Consider the following 20,567-nt stretch of genomic DNA (forward strand, 5'->3'; position numbering starts at 1 on the left):
ATAACACTAGGCTCCAAATTGGGGGCCAGGATTTGACTGTTTTGAAAGAAATAGCACCTCAAATGCTAAGAGCCAGGAGAGACTATGCTTTTTTAGTGGAAGAACTCAGAAACCGTCAGATACAGTACAGATGGGACGCACCATTTGGTATTATACTTACATTTGACAGGCAAAGATATCGTCTCAACTCCGTATGGAAAGCTCGAGATTTTTATCACAATATTTTGAAGGCGGGACACCCTGCACCATCTGGATCTGGAGAAAGACCACAAGAAGGACAAGACAGACAGCAAACCACACAACTACCAGATAAGATGTACCATCTCCCCTCCCTAGAAGAGCAAGGTGTTATGGAACAAAGACCCAGCTGTATGACTACCAGACGAATGGAAAAACAAGCTAAAAGGCAACAACCTCAACAATCACCGGCCATTGATCAAGGAGTTACAGCAACAAGCACAGAAGCCATGGGAGGAGCTAGGCCAAAGGTTAAACAGGCCATGCAGGAGGCTCTAAAAAAGCTTCAGGTAACCAAAGATGACAACTAAGATTTTAACATGGAACATCAATGGACTGAATTCTCCACAGAAGAGAAAGAAAATATTTCACTATCTTAAACAGTTTAAGAATGATATAATTTGTTTACAAGAAACTCATATCAAATCAACTGATCAAAAATATTTGATTAACTCAAAACTTGGTCAACATTTTGTAGCTTCTGCTATGGAAAAGAAAAATGGTATAATCGTATACTTAAGAAAAGACATCAAAGCTGAACTAATTGAAGCAGATTCCTTTGGAAGATATATCGCGCTAGATCTAATCTTAGAAGGGAAAAAGACATTACTTTTGGGAATTTATGCTCCTAATCAACAGTAAGACGGATTCTATAGAAATCTTCATGCTAAATTAGTACAATGGGACTATAGGTCTTGTATACTACTGGGTGATTGGAACGGTGTGATAGACACTAAAAGAGATAAGAAGACCTCTCGCCCAAATACTAAAATGCGAGCTAAGCTACCCAAACCTTTTTTTGACATGATGGACGACTTTGAATTGAGAGATATTTGGCGAGAAAGAAACGCAGAGGAATATGACTTCACCTTCTTTTCTGATAGATATCAATCCCTTTCAAGGATTGATTTTATACTAATCACTAATGATTTGCTTTCTAGGGTGAAGAGGACAAAGATTGCAGCTAGTGTCCTTTCGGATCATAACCCAGTTTGGATGGAATTGAGAAGGGCAGTGCAGGCAAGAACGTCTTGGAGATTGAATGAAAACTTATTCAGATATGAAAAGTACATTAATGATTGTAAAAAATTGTTATCTGAATACTTTGTTTTGAATATGAATAAGGGTACACCTATGGAATTCATATGGGATGCAAGCAAAGCGTATATGAGAGGAGTGCTGATGAATATAAATAAAATACATAGACATAAACAAGGGCTAAAACGAACAGAATTGGAAGAGGAAATTAAGAGGAAAGAGTTGGAGTTAACAATGAATCCAGGCGATACAAAGGTTAAGGAAGCAATTACCATATTAAAATCTCAATTTGACATGTTGATCTCTGACCAGGTAGCCACTAGTTTATTATATGCAAAACACAATACTTTCTGTAATGCAAACAAACCTGGCAGATGGTTAGCGTATCAGATTAGGAAAAAAAGGAAAACTCGAAATATAACTAAACTGATTTATAGAGGGAAGGAAGTGTTTCAACAGGAGGAGATTCAAAAGGCATTTCGGGAATTTTTTACAGAATTGTATAAAGGGGATAAAATTAATGGTTTAGATATAGACAAATACTTAGATAAAGAGAAAATACCCTCAGTTAGAGAAGAGCACAGGCAAAAATTGAACCAACCAATAACCTCGGGGGAAATTTTGCAGGTAATTAAGCAACTAAAGTTAGGGAAAGCACCAGGTACAGATGGTTTGATAGCGGTTTACTATAAAAATTTACAGTTAGAAATGGTAGAACCTCTTAGAGAATTATTTAATAAGATTCAAACAGAAGGTAAGGTGCCTCCATCTTGGAAGACAGCGTTTATATCGTTGATACCCAAAGAAGATCAAGATATTACCCAACCAAAAAATTATAGACCTATCTCATTACTTAATGTAGATTATAAAATTTTTACTAAAATACTAGCAAACAGGTTAATGGTGGTTATTCAACAATTGATACATACGGATCAAACAGGTTTTATACAGGGGAGACAGATGAAGAGTAATGTTAGACTAATCATTAATGCATTAGAATATTTGGGAAAGAACAATCAAATCCCTGCTGCGTTCATATTTCTGGATGCTGAGAAGGCCTTTGATCGAGTTAATTGGCAATTTCTGTTGAAGATATTGCAAAAAATGCAGATAGGAGATAGCTTTTTACGGTCAATTAAAGCTATATACCAACAGCAAACAGCTCAAATCATAGTCAACGGAAGTTTAACAGACTCCTTTCAAATCGGAAAAGGTACAAGACAGGGCTGTCCTTTGTCCCCACTATTGTTTATTATAACTTTGGAAGTATTATTGAATAAAATATGGGGCTTGGATGGTCTAAAAGGGATCAAGATTAGGCAGCAAGAATACAGACTCCACGCTTTTGCGGATGATTTGGTCATAATATTGGAACAACCGCAGGAATCCAGTATGGTTTTAATGAATACGATTAATCAATATGGTCAAGTGTCTGGTTTTAAAATAAATTTAGGAAAAACAAAAATATTAGCTATAAATATGAATACTAAACAAAAGGAAGAACTAGAGGGATGCTAGGATGTGAGGTAGTCAAAAAAGTCAAATATCTTGGGGTTAATATTTTAATCTCAAACGGGAAATTATATAAGCATAATTATGAACCACTTTGGCATAGTATACAGATAGAGATGAAAAAATGAGAGAAATTGCACTTATCTTTGTTGGGTAGGATAGCGGCAGTGAAAATGAACATCTTACCAAAATTTTTATTTCTCTTCCAAATGTTACCTATACTTAAAAAAGATGCGAATCTTTTAGAATGGCAGAAGGGTATCAACAAATTTGTATGGGCAGGAAAGAAGCCGAGGGTAAAGATGAAAATAATGCAAGATGTACACGAGAGAGGAGGCTTGAAATTACCTAACCTAAAACTATATTATGATGCAGTGGCGCTATCTTTAATAGTGATTGGACTCATTTAACTAATGATAGAATACTGAATATCGAGGGACATGATCTGGTATATGTTTGGCATGCTTATCTGTTATTCAACAAAAAATTGGATAAGAATTTTAAAAGTCATATTTTAAGAAATGCTTTACTGTGGGTCTGGAAAAAATACCAATATAAATTAAATGACAAGATACCCATGTGGGCAATTCCTAGACATGCAATTGAAAATATGAATATAGCACAAAAACAGGATAGAACTACCTACAGACATCTTCTCATTTTGGAAAGGGGAGTTCTACAACTAAAATCTTTAGAGGTATTAAAAGAGGAGAAGGTAGTTCAAACATGGTTCCAGTATGGGCAATTACAGGCCAGGTGGAAAATAGACCAAAAAATTGGTTTTATCCAAGTTGAGGATAATTTGTTTAAACAAATAAGAGATCAAAGTTTAATGCATATAAAGAGGATATATAATGTACTAATACAGATGGATTCGGAAACAGAATTAGTTAAAGATGCGCGCAGTGGTTAAATGCAGCACTGCAGGCTACTGCTAGATCAGCAGTTCAGCGGTTCAAATCTCACCGGCTCAGGGTTGACTCAGTCTTCCATCCTTCCGAGGTGGGTAAAATGAGGACCCAGATTGTTGGGGGCAATATGCTGACTCTCTGTAAACCGCTTAGAGAGGCCTGAAAGGCCTATGAAGCGGTATATAAGTCTACTGCTATTGCTATTATTGCTATTAAGATTGTATGATAAAGTGGGCTCAAAATATTGAAGAACCAATAATGTTGCATACATGGGAAAGAATATGGGTAAGAAATGTGAAATTTACACAAGCTCAAAACCTGAGAGAAAATTTTTATAAGATGTTCTATAGATGGCATTTAGATCCTAAAAAGCTGGCTTCTATGTATCCGAATGTACAGCCTAAATGTTGGAGGTGTGGTTCTCTCGATGCTACATATTTTCATATATGGTGGACCTGTCAAAAGGTAAAGGCATTTTGGATAAAAATATGGTGGATAATGCAAAATATCTTTAAAAGAAGGATAAAGTTTACTCCTCAGTTATTTTTACTAGGTATATGTACTGACTTTACAGTGGTAGAGACTAACTTGGTTCTGCACCTAATAACGGCGGCAAGACTGTTGGTGGCGCAATACTGGAACAAGGAAGACTTGCCTACAACTCAAGAATGGACATTGAAAGTTACAAACTTAGCCGAGATGGCTAAAATATCGGCATATCTTAAAGATCATTCAAATGAGAGATATAAACGAGACTGGAAAAAATGGATTGACTGTATACAAAACAAATACGGGACTAAGAAATTCCAGATAGCCTATGCTTAAGATCAGGAATGAGTTAAACTGTTCAAAGTTAGTGTAACAGGAAGAAGCTAAGATCAATGTAGAGATGTTATTAACCTCTTTTTTTATTTCTTTTGTCTCAATATATTTTAGACTGTGTTTGTTAAAAATCTATACCATGTACGGGCTCTGGGAAGTCAGGGTGGAGGGAGGTGGTGTGTTAGGGGGGAGGGTGGGGAAGGGGGGATATATACTATGTGTTAGATTTCAATGTAATGAGATTTCACATGTGTAGTATTTCTCTTTAACTTCTCTGTAAAAATAGGACAAGCTGAATACATTGACATATAGTAGAAATACACCAAGGGGAGGAGGAGTGGGATAGAAGAAAGAGGGGTAGAGAGGGCGGGAGAGAGGATGGGAGGGAGGGTGAGAAGGAAGGGAGGGAGTGGACTGGGAGAGAGGAGTGGAAGAGGGGGAGGGGAAGTAGGGTAGAGGGGAATGATGGAGGGAAGATTGTAAGTTGGAGGGCAGCGGAAGAAAGAGGTGTATGGAGAGTGGAAGAGGTATATTGGGTTTCTATTTGAGTTTGAGTTTGAGTTTCATTTTATTTATATTTCTGGGGGTATTGTTGACAAGAGGAATTGCTGTGATTATTGTTTAATGTTGTATGGCCCCGGTTATGCACAGAATATATGTTTGAAGTTTGAAGTTTGAAGTTTTGTTTTATTTATATGCCGCCCCATTCCCTTTGCAGGGACTCAGGGCGGCGAACAACTCAAATGGGGAAGGGAACATACAATACAAAACAAGTATTTAAAATAACCAACAACCATACCTGTCGAGAGGGGAAGAGGACTCATCAACCCCAGGCCTGCCAACACAGCCAGGTTTTAACGGCTTTTCAGAAGGCTGGGAGAGAGGTGAGGGTCCAGATCTCCGTGGGGAGTTTGTTCCAAAGGGCCGGAGCTGCAACAGAGAAGGCCCTCCCCCGGGTCGTAGCCAGATGGCATTGGCTGGTAGACGGGACCCAGAGGAGGCCGACCCTGTGCGATCTAATGGGTCTTCGGGTGGTCTCTCAAGTACCCAGGTCCAATACCATGAAGGGCTTTATAAGTGATAACTAGCACCTTGAAGTGCATCCGGAGACCGATTGGAAGCCAGTGCAGCTCGCGGAGGATAGGTGTAACGTGGGTGTATCGAGGTACACCCACAATCGCTCACGCGGCTGCATTCTGGACAAGTTGAAGTCTCCGAATGCTCTTCAAGGGCTGCCCCATGTAGAGCGCATTGCAGTAGTCCAGTCTTGAGGTTACGAGGGCGTGAGTGACTGTTGCGAGTGCCTCCCGGTTCAGGTAGGGACGCAACTGGTGCACCAGGCGAACCTGGGCAAATGCCCCCCTGGTCACAGCCGACAAATGATGTTCTAAAGTCAGCTGTGGGTCCAGGAGGACTCCCAAGTTGTGAACCCTGTCTGAGGGGCGCAAAATTTCACCCCCCAGCCTGAGTGATGGAATACTAACCAAATTTTTGGGAGGGAAACACAACAGCCACTTGGTCTTGTCTGGATAGAGCACAAGCTTGTTAACCCGCATCCAGACCCTGACAGCCTCCAGGCACTGGCACATCATGTCGACCACTTCACTGAGTTGGCACGGGGCGGACAGATATAGCTGAGTATCGTCTGCGTATTGATAGTATTTTATCCTGTGCCGTTGAATGATCTCACCCAGTGGCTTCATGTAGATGTTAAACAGGAGGGGGGACAGGACCAAACCCTGAAGAACCCCATATTTCAGGGGCCTAGGGGTCGACCTCTGCCCCCCGACCAACACCGACTGCGACCTGTCCGAGAGGTAGGAGGAAAACCACTGGGAAACGGTGCCTCCCACCCCCACCTCTCGCAACCGTCGCAGAAGGATACCATGGTCGATGGTATTGAAGGCCGCTGAGAGGTCAAGGAGCACTAGGATGGAGGGATGACCTCCATCCCTGGCTCTCCAGAGACTGTATGAAAATGACTGTATGAAAATGAAAAATGGAAAATAAAAACATTTTAACACAATAAGACCTTCCCCCGGCGCCTTGGCTGGTATCATCCAAGTGGAGTCCAGGTCCGTCCGAATCCGAGCGATTTTATCCAACAGAAACTGGACAAATTCCTCAGCTCTATCCTGTAGAGGGTCGTCCGCATCCCTCCCTTTCAAAAGGGAGCCGGATATCCTAAACAGGGCGGCTGGGCGCGATTCTGCGGATGCAATAAGTGCGGAAAAATGCGCACATTTTAACACCCATATCACCACTAGATGAGTCCTAATAAAGGCTCTTAATTGTGTTCGGTCGGATTCAGAGTTACTAACACTCCAGCGTTGATCTAGGTGTCTCTTTTGGCGCTTCATCTCCCAGAGTTCCTTGATGAACCAAGGAGCCCTCCTGGATCCACTGCTGCAGAGAGGCCGTAAAGGTGCAATCCGGTTTAGAGCCTCCGCCACCGCTGTATTCCAAGCAGCGACCAAGGACTCTGCCGGACTGTGGACGAGAGAGTCAGGTATCTCACCAAGCGCCGTCTGAAATCCCATAGGGTCCATCAGGCGCCTGGGGCGGAACCACCTAGTCAGTTCCCCCTCCCTACAGTGGGGGATTGGTTTCTGAAAGTCGAGCCTCAGTAGGAAGTGATCTGACCCTGACAAGGGCAAGATTTTAATGCCCTTCAAATCTAGATCACATCTCCACTGTGCCCCGCTGAATGAGTCAGACCCTGAATTACCTGGGTCAAGTCCATGGCTGTCATGGAAGCCATGAACTCCTGTGCTGCATCTAAGCATTCGCCGAGTGACGGCAGGTTGAAATCCCCCAGCACTACCAGCCTAGGGAACTCAACCGCCAGCTCGGCTACTGACTCGAGGAGCACAGGCAGGGCTGTTGCAACGCTGTTGAGAGATAGGTACATTAGCAACAAAGCCATTTGACCCCCAAGGTCCAACTTTACCAGAAGGGACTCACACCCGACAATCTCCGGAGCAGGGATCCTACGAGGAACTAGGGACTCTCGGATGATGACTGCCACTCACCCACCCCTTTCTGGTGTCGCGGCTGATGTAGCACCTGAAATCCTTCTGGGCACATTTCAGTGCGGGGGACTCCTCCCTCATGGCCCAGCCAGGTCTCAATAATACATGCCAGGTCTGCCCCCTCATCTAATATTAGGTCCCAGACGAGGGGAGCTCCCCACTTCCCCTCCTGTAGCCTCCATTCTCCTCGGCAGGCCATTAATATCATTCATTCTAGGACGAGAGGTAGGCCTGGGCCCCCTACCACTTCTGCTTCAGCACTCAGTGGAGAAGGCACCAGGCTATACTCCCAGTCCTCTCATACATACCGCAATCACTCACTTATGCAATCCCCACAATAGTCAGTTAAAAAAGTACAATACAATAGCTAGTATAAATTAAATAAAAGTGGGCACAAACATTAACAATCATACCATACGCACCTCATCCATAAAAAATGCACAGATCTTAAATCCAGTCAATGGGTTTGTGCAAATATGGAATGGGAAACACTCCTTCACTCAGTAGCAAATGGGCACCATTCTGGGAACCGCCGAGTGTTTGAGCACAGTTTTTAAATAGATAAAAGGTCATAGTAATATAAGAGAAGAATGTCTTTATGCTCGGAAAGTTTTTCTCTGCAGGATCCAGTAAGAAATACAAAGCTCTAAAGTTTAAAGCGGATGGGGGATTGACGCCGGGCGGAGGGGAGGGGGGCAAACTCCCTACCCAGGTCCTCTTCATCCTCCGCTTTCCCTTTCTGTGAGGATTGTAAACACAGAAAGGTCTGCAGAACTCTCGGCGGAAACGGAGGTCTAAGGACTCCATGGCCAAACCGCAGCAGCCGAAATGGTGAGGGGGAACCCCTGTGTCCGCGTTGCTAAATTAAGGGTTTATAGCGATGGAAAGGCAACAAGCGGATTAATCTCATGCGTCCGGATCTTTCCAAAATGATGGTCTTAGAAGTGAGGCGAAGTGGGGATGGTCAAGATGGGAGACAGTCAGGGGGCAGCGTCGTCTAGAAGGCACGTCTGAGGTGAATCATGGATGGCAGCAGCAATAGCAGCTAGAGTCGGGAGGGCCAGTCTCAGAGCTGGAGTCTCAGCAGTCAATCCGCAGCAATGGTGGTTAAAGTCCGAGTCAGAAAAGCCGTGATGAAAAGGGTGGGGGTGTGTGCTTGGGTTAGTGCTTGACTCACCAACCCCCCCCACCCTTTTCATCACAGCTTTTCTGACTCGGACTTTAACCACCATTGCTGCGGATTGATTGCTGAGACTCCAGCTCTGAGGCTGGCCCTCCCGACTCTAGCTGCTATTGCTGCTGCCATCCGTGATTTTTAATTTAACATAATTAAAATCCTCTCTCCTTTGTCTCTATCTCTCCCCCACTACAACACCCATGTTTTGTATACATATGAAAACCTTATCCAGCCTTTTTCAGAAAAATCAAGGGCAATGACGAATATAGGAATGAAGTTTCTCCCTGTGGATGATTCCTAGTGCAGTCCGTCAAAAATTATGTATAGGTATTTTTGAAACAAAGTAATGTCGAACTACAAGGTTAGGATAGAAGCCCGTCTACTCCATAAATTGTGGATGAGTAAGAGAAAAGAACTTATTCTCCTCTGCAAAGATTCTTAGTCTTCCTGAAAAAAAAATGGCTGGCGTTCGATTCACTGTTACCTCTTGATTAAATAACTTCTGTTTTATGTGTTTGTAAATTCTGACTCCAGTTTCACAGAGTTATTCCATAATGTTTTTCCAAGATTTTATTCAAGTGTTTGAAGATATGAATAACAAGGATGCTTTTGACAAGGAAAATCTGATAAATAAAAATTGGTAGTAGCAGAAACCTCTGAGCAATTCTGAGTAATTATGATTTATTAAAATTGGAGGTCACCCAAAATAACAGGAAAGTAGTACTCATTATATTATATTTTTCTTTTTAATTTTCCTGCCATTTTTTCTGTAAATCTAGGCATTTTTTCCCTGAAAAGGAAAACAGCACAAGTAATGAGAAAAGATGGGAAGATTAGACAGAAAACATGATGTCTAGACCTTTATAAAATATAGTATATGAGGCAAGATGATTGCACATTAAAACTTGTCTGAAAACCTTGCATCATTTCTTCACACAACAAGGCTATCTTCCATCAATCACACGTGGATTTCATTCTCTGCTGTTGCCTTCAGATTCTCAGAACTATTCAACAATGATTAAATATAACAGAAACATCTTGCATTATTCCTCTGAATAAATTCTTAATTAAGGCTATTTAATCCTAATCAGATTTAGAAAATTAAATTAATATTTTTGTTTGTTTACAACTTTTCAGAATTAGATTTGGTTTTTTGGAAGGGTACATTTAATGGAATATTGATGCAACAATAAAGAAAGACAGTTTTAATATACTGTATCATTGTGATGCCACATATTGCAATAATCACATTAGTTGATATGTTAAGGGAGTAGCCTTTAGGAATGGCCCATACCATATACAAACTTCTATTTCAAAAATATGATGTAGAAACAATAGCAACACATTTTGATGCACTGCTGTTGCAGCTTGCCAAACTTTGTAAGGAATTCCGTCATATTTTGAAACTAGAAGGAATTCTTTCTTTTGGACTCTATTACCATATCTATTAAAACTGGATTAGGCAGGATAAGGAGATTACATGAAATAGGGAAGCCCTTCAGATTCTTGCTCCTGATGGCATATTTAAAGATGGAGCAAAATTGGGTTTTCTGAGTTGATAGTTTTAGGGCTGAATTATATTATGAATTAAATGAATAAATCTGCAGAAACAGTGACCTCAATAACTACATTTTATTTCAATTTGATTTATGCATTATTTATTATTATGTGGTTATTTTTAGTCCTAATATATAGAGTTGTCTTGATGACTAAGTTGGCATACAAGGTCATCGCATTGGTCATCTACTAATGTCCAATCTGATAGAAAGACTTTTATATTTTATGAAGACATTTAAATGCAACTTCAGAACTGCAAATATTATTCTTATGCTTGGTTAGATTGTCATCTATTTCCTATTAGTTCTTTTCCTTTTTTCACTATTTTTTCCAAACACATGACCCATATTTTCCCCCTTGTTTGATTATAATTGACACTAATGTTTCCCTTATCATTTTTGTTGGTCGTTTCTTCATTACTGTAACTAGTAATAGTTACCAAAATCTTCAGTAATTACTGCTTCATTGGTTGATCAATTATGTCACGGACAAATTGAATTGTGGAAGGTAAGTAAGTGAACAGAGTAATAAAGAAGATGACAACAATAGTAATAGTAATAGTAATAGTAATAATAGTAATAGTAATAGTAATAGTAATAGTAATAGTAATAGTAATAGTAATAGTAATAGTAATAGTAATAGTAATAGTAATAGTAATAGTAATAGTAATAGTAATAGTAATAGTAAGTCTGCCATTGCCGGTCCCAAGCCCGGATGCAAAAGGAGGAAGGTTGGGGTCAGGTTGGCAACTGGCCCCATAAAAAAAACCCGCCAACCCATACAATATGGTGAAAGAAACAAATAAAAATTTTATACCGCATCGGTCGTCGCGCAGGTTAACAAGGGTCGCGGCGGATGTTGGGGTCCCTGGACATCCGTCGACAGGTGGGCTACAAGTGGACCAGCCAACAAAATGACAAAAATATAGTGCAGATGAAAACCGTGCCATAATGGCCTGTTACTACAACTCACAGGTATTATTGCAGATAACATGATGGATTATTTGGAAACAAATAACATCTTGCCAGTAGAGCAAAAAGGCAACAAAAGAAGGAGCAGGGGCACAAAAGATCAGCTCCTAATTGATAAAATGATATTAGAAAATTGTAAGAACAGAAAAACGAACTTGAATATGGTCTGGATTGATTACAAAAAGGCATTTGACTCACTGCCACATAGTTGGATCATAAAATGCTTAGAAACAACTGGCATTAGCAAAAATATTACATCCTTTACTGAAAAGGCGATGAAACAATGGAGAACTGAGTTGGCAGTAGGGAATGAGATCTATGGAATGGTTAATATCAAACGAGGAATTTTCCAGGGTGATTCACTTTCACCTCTTCTCTTCATCATCGCAATGATCCCACTATCAGTAATCTTAAAAAAAATTGAAATTAGAACTCCTAAATTTTGGGGAAGGGAATTGGGAGGCAAATATGTGGGTGGGGAAAGCGTTTTATTTGCAAAGTTCATTTTCCTTCCAAATCCAGAGCTAAGGAGCTCTTCCTTATAAGGGAGCAAAGCAATTAGGAAGACAGGAGAGAACCTCCAGGGTTGGAGCTCCTACCTTGCAGGGAGGTACTGTGTATGTGTATGAATGTTCTCCCTCTGCGATGTAATGCATGAGTGCTCGATGAAAGAGACTGGCTCTACTGTCTGTACTGTGAATAAAGCCATATACCCTATCTTCCATCCCAAGGAGCTAGGAAGCTGCCACGTAATCTGCCTGCAAAGTTATTTCTCTTGGACCATCAAAACTGTCTCTTGACTTACGCAGGCAGAAGCATTGTCATGTTAATAAAGAAACCTGTACAGCAAAAAAAAAAAAAAATGAAATTAGGCTACCAAACAGCCAAAGAAGCTGAAAAAATTTCGCATTTACTATATATGGATGATTTGAAACTCTATGGAAAGTCAGAAATAGAAATCCAATCATTGACAAATACAGTCCGAGTATTCAGCACCGATATTTCAATGCAGTTTGGCATGGAAAAATGCGCCACTGTATCCATAAAAAGAGGCAAAATCTCTGCATGTGAGGGAATTGAAATGCCCAATGGCAAACTAATTAAATGCCATGAAAATGAAGCCTACAAATACTTAGGCATTCTGCAGTTCGATAATATCAAGCATGGAGAAGTAAAAACTATTGTCAGGCGAGAGTACACCAACAGAGTTAGGAAAATTTTGAAATCTAAATTGAATGGTGGAAATACAATCAAGGCCATAAATACCTGGGCAATACCAGTTATAAGATACACAGCTGGTATAGTTAACTAGACACAAGCTGATTTGGACATTTTGGACCGAAAAACCAGGAAACTAATGACAATGCACTACAGTTTACATCCATGTGGTGATACTGATAGACTGTACCTGCCCCGAAAATCAGGTGGCAGAGGATTATTACAAGTGAAGCAAACAGTTGAAGAAGAAAAACATGCACTGGCTGATTATTTAAAAGAAATTCAAGAACATCTATTAATCGAAGTAAAGAACAAAAATCTACTGAAGGCCCAACAGGCGAAACAAGAATACAGAAAAGATGTGATAAAATCAAGAATGGAGAGTTGGCAGAACAGTAACAAACTGGTGGGAACATCAGCCTGAAAAAGTCACCGAAAATCAGATGGTCAAGATCTTGTGGGATTTTCGCATACAAACAGACAAAATACTGGCGCATAATACACCAGACATCACACTGTTTGAGAAAAATAAGGTCACAATCATAGACATCGCAATACCAGGTGATAGCAGGGTCGCCGAGAATGAACATGAAAAAATCGCAAAATACCAGGACTTAAAAATTGAAATTCAACGACTATGGCACAAGCTAGCAGTGGTAATTCCAGTGGTAATTGGCACACTGGGTGCTATTCCAAAAGCACTGGAATTACATTAAAAACAGTTAAAAATTGACAAAATCACCATCAGTCAAATGCAAAAAGCCGCACTGCTTGGATCTGCACACATATTACGAAAATACGTTACAACGTCCTAGGCCCCTGGGTGGGGCCCGACTAGTAACCAATGCCAAATCTGGCGAAACAACTGGCCGCTGTGATACAATTGTATAATAACAACAACAACAACAACAACAACAACAACAACAACTCCGCCGTTGCCGGTTCCAAGCCCGGATGAGAAAGGAGGAGGGTTGGGGTCAGGTTGGCATCTGGTCCCGTAAAAAAAACCCCGCCAACCCATACAATATGGTGAAAAAAACAAATAAGAATTTCATACCGCATCGGTCGTCGCGCGGGTTAACAAGGGCCACGGCGGATGTTGGGGTCCCTGGACATCCGTCAACAAGTGGGCTACAAGTGGACCAGCCAACAAAACGAAAAAAATATAGTGCAGATGAAAACCGTGCCATAATGGCCTGTTACTACAACTCAGAGCCAGAAAAAAGAGGCTATTTAAAGCGAATGTATGAATTATGGAAACAACAATATCCAGATTCAAATGTTAGTGAACAACGACTAGCAGATCAAAGGCGATTTATTATACGGAATAAAGTGTTTAGTGAAGTTGAACATGTGGAAATTCAGGCAAATTGCAAAACCCAAAAAACAATATCACAAGCGGAAATAACTGATATTCAAGACACAACTAAGGACATTATAGTAGAACTCCCAGAAGAAGCTCTCGAGGAGGAAATAACATCACCACCACTAGAACCAGTTATCACTGAACCAACTGATGAACTAACTCAAAAACAAAAAGAATTGAAGGATAAGATCATGGAGCATTTTCTGCTTAATGAGGAAAGGCAACGTTTACCATCACTAAAAACTGTGCCTAAGAAAATTTTGGCCCCTATCATGAAAATGGTTAATGCAGTGTTTTCAACAATTGAACCGGGATCCATCTTGGAAACAAACCAGTTAATGTACAGCGCAACTGTAATAGTCACTAATGAACTAGGCATTAAAATTAAAGTACCTAGTCACACAACAGAAAAAGCATCAAAGCCAAAGTGGAAAATCCGTTTAGAACAAAAAATCAAAAAATTAAGGGCAGATGCTAGTAACTTAAAGAACATGCATGAGCAACGGCTTAAAAACAACAAAACCATAGATCGGCTAATCAGACGATATAGATTGGATACAAGAAACATCAATGAAGCTGTAGAGATTGTAAAACAGCAGATAACAGCAACAGCTAGAAAAATTGAAAGATATGAGGAACGAATCATCCAATATAAACAAAATCAGCAATTTCGATCTGACCAACGGCGTTTTTATCAAAGTCTTAATGTGAATGGTGACACCAAAAGTGAAAACCAGAAAAACAGGCCACAGTTGAATTCTGGAAAGATTGGGAAAATGCAAAGGACTACAACAAGGAAGCAAAGTGGATACATGACTTTGAGAAATGCATTGGCAACAAACAAATGCAAGTATTAGAAATAACAACTGAGATGGTCAAAAATCGTGTTAAAAAGGTAAAGAATTTGACATCACCTGGAAAGGACCAATTACATGGTTTCTGGCTCAAATATCTGACCAGTTTACATGCAATATTGGCCAGGCAACTGAATGAAATTTTACAAAAGGGCCAAATTGATGAATGGTTGACAACTGGAAAAACATACTTGATTCAGAAAGATGCAACTAAAGGAACAACACCTGAAAACTACAGACCAACAACATGCTTGCCAACAACCTTCAAATTACTTACAGGCATTATTGCAGATAACATGATGGATTATTTGGAAACAAACAACATCTTGCCAGTAGAGCAAAAAGGCAACAAAAGAAGGAGCAGGGGCACAAAAGATCAGCTTCTAATTGATAAAATGATATTAGAAAATTGTAAGAACAGAAAAACGAACTTGAATATGGTCTGGATTGATTACAAAAAGGCATTTGACTCACTGCCACATAATTGGATCATAAAATGCTTAGAAACAACTGGCATTAGCAAAAATATTACATCCTTTACTGAAAAGGCGATGAAACAATGGAGAACTGAGTTGGCAGTAGGGAATGAGATCTACGGAATGGTTAATATCAAGCGAGGAATTTTCCAGGGTGATTCACTTTCACCTCTTCTCTTCATCATCGGAATGATCCCACTATCAGTAATCTTAAAAAAATGAAATTAGGCTACCAAACAGCCAAAGAAGCTGAAAAAATTTCACATTTACTATATATGGATGATTTGAAACTCTATGGAAAGTCAGAAATAGAAATCCAATCATTGGCAAACACAGTCCGAGTATTCAGCACCGATATTTCAATGCAGTTTGGCATGGAAAAATGCGCCACTGTATCCATAAAAAGGGGCAAAATCACTGCATGTGAGGGAATTGAAATGCCCAATGGCCAATTAATTAAATGCAAAGAAAATGAAGCCTACAAATACTTAGGCATTCTGCAGTTGGATAACATCAAGCATGGAGAAGTAAAAACTATTGTCAGGCGAGGGTACACCAACAGAGTTAGGAAAATTTTAAAATCTAAATTGAATGGTGGAAATACAATCAAGGCCATAAATACCTGGGCAATACCAGTTATAAGATACACAGCTGGTATAGTTAACTAGACACAAGCTGATTTGGACATTTTGGACCAAAAAACCAGGAAACTAATGACAATGCACTACAGTTTACATCCACGTGGTGATACTGATAGATTGTATCTGCCCCGAAAATCAGGTGGCAGAGGATTATTACAAGTGAAGCAAACAGTTGAAGAAGAAAAACATGGACTGGCTGATTATTTAAAAGAAAGTCAAGAACATCTATTAATCGAAGTAAAGAACAAAAATCTACTGAAGGCCCAACAGGCGAAACAAGAATACAGAAAAGATGTGATAAAATCAAGAATGGAGAGTTGGCAGAACAAAGCACTGCATGGCCAATTTCTGGAAAAAATAAAAGATAAAGTGGACAGTGAAAAAACTTGGTTATGGTTAACAACAGGTACATTAAAGAAAGAAACAGAGTCACTAATCCTGGCTGCGCAAGAACAAGCTATCCGCACAAATGCCATTAAGGCCAAAATCGAAAAATCCTCTGATGATGCCAAATGCAGACTTTGCAAAGAAGCTGATGAAACTGTTGATCACATACTCAGCTGTTGTAAAAAAATCGCGCAGACTGATTATAAATTGCGGCACAATTCAGTAGCACAAATGATCCATTGGAATTTGTGCAAAAATTACAATATTAATTATAATTGGCACACTGGGTGCTATACCAAAAGCACTGGAATTACATTTAAAACCGTTAAAAATTGACAAAATCACCATCAGTCAATGCAAAAAGCCGCACTGCTTGGATCTGCACGCATATTAAGAAAATACGTTACAACGTCCTAGGCCCCTGGGTGGGGCCCGACTAGTAACCAATGCCAAATCCGGCGAAACAACTGGCCGCTGTGATACAATTGTATAATAATAATAATAATAATAATAATAATAATAATAATAATAATAATAATAATAACAACAACAACAACAACAACAACAACAACAACAACAACAACTCCGCCGTTGCCGGTCCCAAGCCCGGATGAGAAAGGAGGAAGGTTGGAATCAGGTTGGCATCTGGTCCCGTAAAAAAAACCCTGCCAACCCATACAATATGGTGAAAAAAACGAATAAGAATTCCATACCGCATCGGTCGTCGCGCGGGTTAACAAGGGCCGCGGCAGATGTTGGGGTCCCTGGACATCCGTCAACAAGTGGGCTACAAGTGGACCAGCCAACAAAACGAAAAAAATATAGTGCAGATGAAAACCGTGCCATAATGGCCTGTTACTACAACTCAGAGCCAGAAAAAAGAGGATATTTAAAGCGAATGTATGAATTATGGAAACAACAATATCCAGATTCAAATGTTAGTGAACAACGACTAGCAGATCAAAGGCGATTTATTATACGGAATAAAGTGTTTAGTGAAGTTGAACATGAGGAAATTCAGGCAAATTGCAAAACCCAAAAAACAATATCACAAGCGGAAATAACTGATATTCAAGACACAACTAAAGACACTATAGTAGAACTCCCAGAAGAAGCTCTCAGGAAGGAAATAACATCACCACCACTAGAACCAGTTATCACTGAACCAACTGATGAACTAACTCAAAAACAAAAAGAATTGAAGGATAAGATCATGGAGCATTTTCTGCTTAATGAGGAAAGGCAACGTTTACCATCACTAAAAACTGTGCCTAAGAAAATTTTGGCCCCTATCATGAAAATGGTTAATGCAGTGTTTTCAACAATTGAACCGGGATCCATCTTGGAAACAAACCAGTTAATGTACAGCGCAACTGTAATAGTCACTAATGAACTAGGCATTAAAATCAAAGTACCTAGTCACACAACAGACAAAGCATCAAAGCCAAAGTGGAAAATCCGTCTAGAACAAAAAATCAAAAAATTAAGGGCAGATGCTAGTAACTTAAAGAACATGCATGAGCAACGGCTTAAAAACAACAAAATCATAGATCGGCTAATCAGAAGATATAGATTGGATACAAGAAACATCAATGAAGCTGTAGAGATTGTAAAACAGCAGATAACAGCAACAGCTAGAAAAATTGAAAGATATGAGGCACGAATCATCCAATATAAACAAAATCAGCAATTTCGATCAGACCAACGGCGTTTTTATCAAAGTCTTAATGTGAATGGTGACACCAAAAGTGAAAAACCAGAAAAGCAGGCCACAGTTGAATTCTGGAAAGAATTGTGGGAAAATGCAAAGGACTACAACAAGGAAGCAAAGTGGATACATGACTTTGAGAAAAGCATTGGCAACAAACAAATGCAAGTATTAGAAATAACAACTGAGATGATCAAAAATCGAGTTAAAAAGGTAAAGAATTGGTCATCACCTGGAAAGGACCAATTACATGGTTTCTGGCTCAAATATCTGACCAGTTTACATGCAATATTGGCCAGGCAACTGAATGAAATTTTACAAAAGGGCCAAATTGATGAATGGTTGACAACTGGAAAAACATACTTGATTCAGAAAGATCCAACTAAAGGAACAACACCTGAAAACTATAGACCAATAACATGCTTACCAACAACCTTCAAATTACTCACAGGCATTATTGCAGATAACATGATGGATTATTTGGAAACAAACAACATCTTGCCAGTAGAGCAAAAAGGCAACAAAAGAAGGAGCAGGGGCACAAAAGATCAGCTTCTAATTGATAAAATGATATTAGAAAATTGTAAGAACAGAAAAACGAACTTGAATATGGTCTGGATTGATTACAAAAAGGCATTTGACTCACTGCCACATAGTTGGATCATAAAATGCTTAGAAACAACTGGCATTAGCAAAAATATTACATCCTTTACTGAAAAGGCAATGAAACAATGGAGAACTGAGTTGGCAGTAGGGAATGAGAGCTACGGAATGGTTAATATCAAGCGAGGAATTTTCCAGAGTGATTCACTTTCACCTCTTCTCTTCATCATCGCAATGATCCCACTATCAGTAATCTTAAAAAAAATGAAATTAGGCTACCAAACAGCCAAAAAAGCTGAAAAAATTTCGCATTTACTATATATGGATGATTTGAAACTCTATGGAAAGTCAGAAATAGAAATCCAATCATTGACAAATACAGTCCGAGTATTCTGCACCGATATTTCAATGCAGTTTGGCATGGAAAAATGCACCACTGTATCCATAAAAAGGGGCAAAATCACTGCATCTGAGGGAATTGAAATGCCCAATGGCCAACTAATTAAATGCAAAGAAAATGAAGCCTACAAATACTTAGGCATTCTGCAGTTGGATAACATCAAACATGGAGAAGTAAAAACTATTGTCAGGCGAGAGTACACCAACAGAGTTAGGAAAATTTTGAAATCTAAATTGAATGGTGGAAATACAATCAAGGCCATAAATACCTGGGCAATACCAGTTATAAGATACACAGCTGGCATAGTTAACTGGACACAAGCTGATTTGGACCTTTTGGACCGAAAAACCAGGAAACTAATGACAATGCACTACAGTTTACATCCATGTGGTGATACTGATAGACTGTACCTGCCCCGAAAATCAGGTGGCAGAGGATTATTACAAGTGAAGCAAACAGTTGAAGAAGAAAAACATGCACTGGCTGATTATTTAAAAGACACTCAAGAACATCTATTAATCGAAGTAAAGAACAAAAATCTACTGAAGGCCCAACAGACAAAACAAGAATACAGAAAAGATGTGATAAAATCAAGAATGGAGAGTTGGCAGAACAAAGCACTGCATGGTCAATTTCTGGAAAAAATAAAAGATAAAGTGGACAGTGAACAAACTTGGTTATGGTTAAAAACAGGTACATTAAAGAAAGAAACAGAGTCACTAATCCTGGCTGCGCAAGAACAAGCTATCCGCACAAATGCTATTAAGGCCAAAATCGAAAAATCCTCTGATGATGCCAAATGCAGACTTTGCAAAGAAGCTGATGAAACTGTTGATCACATACTCAGCTGCTGTAAAAAAATCGCACAGACTGATTATAAATTGCGGCACAATTCAGTAGCACAAATGATCCATTGGAATTTGTGCAAAAATTATAATATTAAAACAGCAACAAACTGGTGGGAACATCAGCCTGAAAAAGTCACCGAAAATCAGATGGTCAAGATCTTGTGGGATTTCCGTATACAAACCGACAAAATACTGGCGCATAATACACCAGACATCACACTGGTTGAGAAAAATAAGGTCACAATCATAGACATCGCAATACCAGGTGATAGCAGGGTCGCCGAGAAGGAACATGAAAAAATCGCAAGATACCAGGACTTAAAAATCGAAATTCAACGACTATGGCACAAACCAGCAGTGGTAATTCCAGTGGTAATTGGCACACTGGGTGCTATTCCAAAAGCACTGGAATTACATTTAAAACAGTTAAAAATTGACAAAATCACCATCAGTCAAATGCAAAAAGCCGCACTGCTTGGATCTGCACGCATATTACGAAAATACGTTACGACGTCCTAGGCCCCTGGGTGGGGCCCGACTAGTAACCAATGCCAAATCCAGCGAAACAACTGGCCGCTGTGATACAATTGTATAATAATAATAGTAATAATAATAATTGTAATAATAATAAAACTCTGCCGTTGCCAGTCCCAAGCCCAGATGAGAAAGGAGGAGGGTTGGGGTCAGGTTGGCATCTGGTCCCGTAAAAAAAACCCCGCCAACCCAAAGAATATGGTGAAAAAAACAAATAAGAATTCCATACCGCATCGGTCGTCGTGCGGGTTAACAAGGGCCGCGGCAGATGTTGG

At 39.7% G+C, this 20,567-nt stretch overlaps 1 protein-coding gene across 1 annotated transcript; it reads left to right on the plus strand.

The window, feature by feature from the left end:
- The first annotated feature begins 19,436 nt into the window (after nucleotides 1-19,436).
- On the plus strand, nucleotides 19,437-20,356 carry LOC148043843 (uncharacterized). Its single transcript, XM_087723781.1, has one exon. The coding sequence runs from the start codon at nucleotides 19,507-19,509 to the stop codon at nucleotides 20,275-20,277; it is 771 nt and encodes a 256-aa protein (XP_087579907.1). The 5' UTR covers nucleotides 19,437-19,506; the 3' UTR covers nucleotides 20,278-20,356.
- Nucleotides 20,357-20,567: the final 211 nt, after the last annotated feature.

Source organism: Thamnophis sirtalis, unplaced genomic scaffold (genome assembly GCF_051295495.1).
Source record: "Thamnophis sirtalis isolate CommonGarterSnake01/CBP01778 unplaced genomic scaffold, rThaSir2_p1.2 scaffold_10, whole genome shotgun sequence".
NCBI classification, from domain to species: Eukaryota; Metazoa; Chordata; class Lepidosauria; order Squamata; family Natricidae; genus Thamnophis; species Thamnophis sirtalis.

What these genes read in the sequence shown, in the direction of transcription:
- LOC148043843 (XM_087723781.1), top strand. Translation starts at nt 19,507, where the DNA reads ATGGAGAGTTGGCAGAACAAAGCACTGCATGGTCAATTTCTGGAAAAA.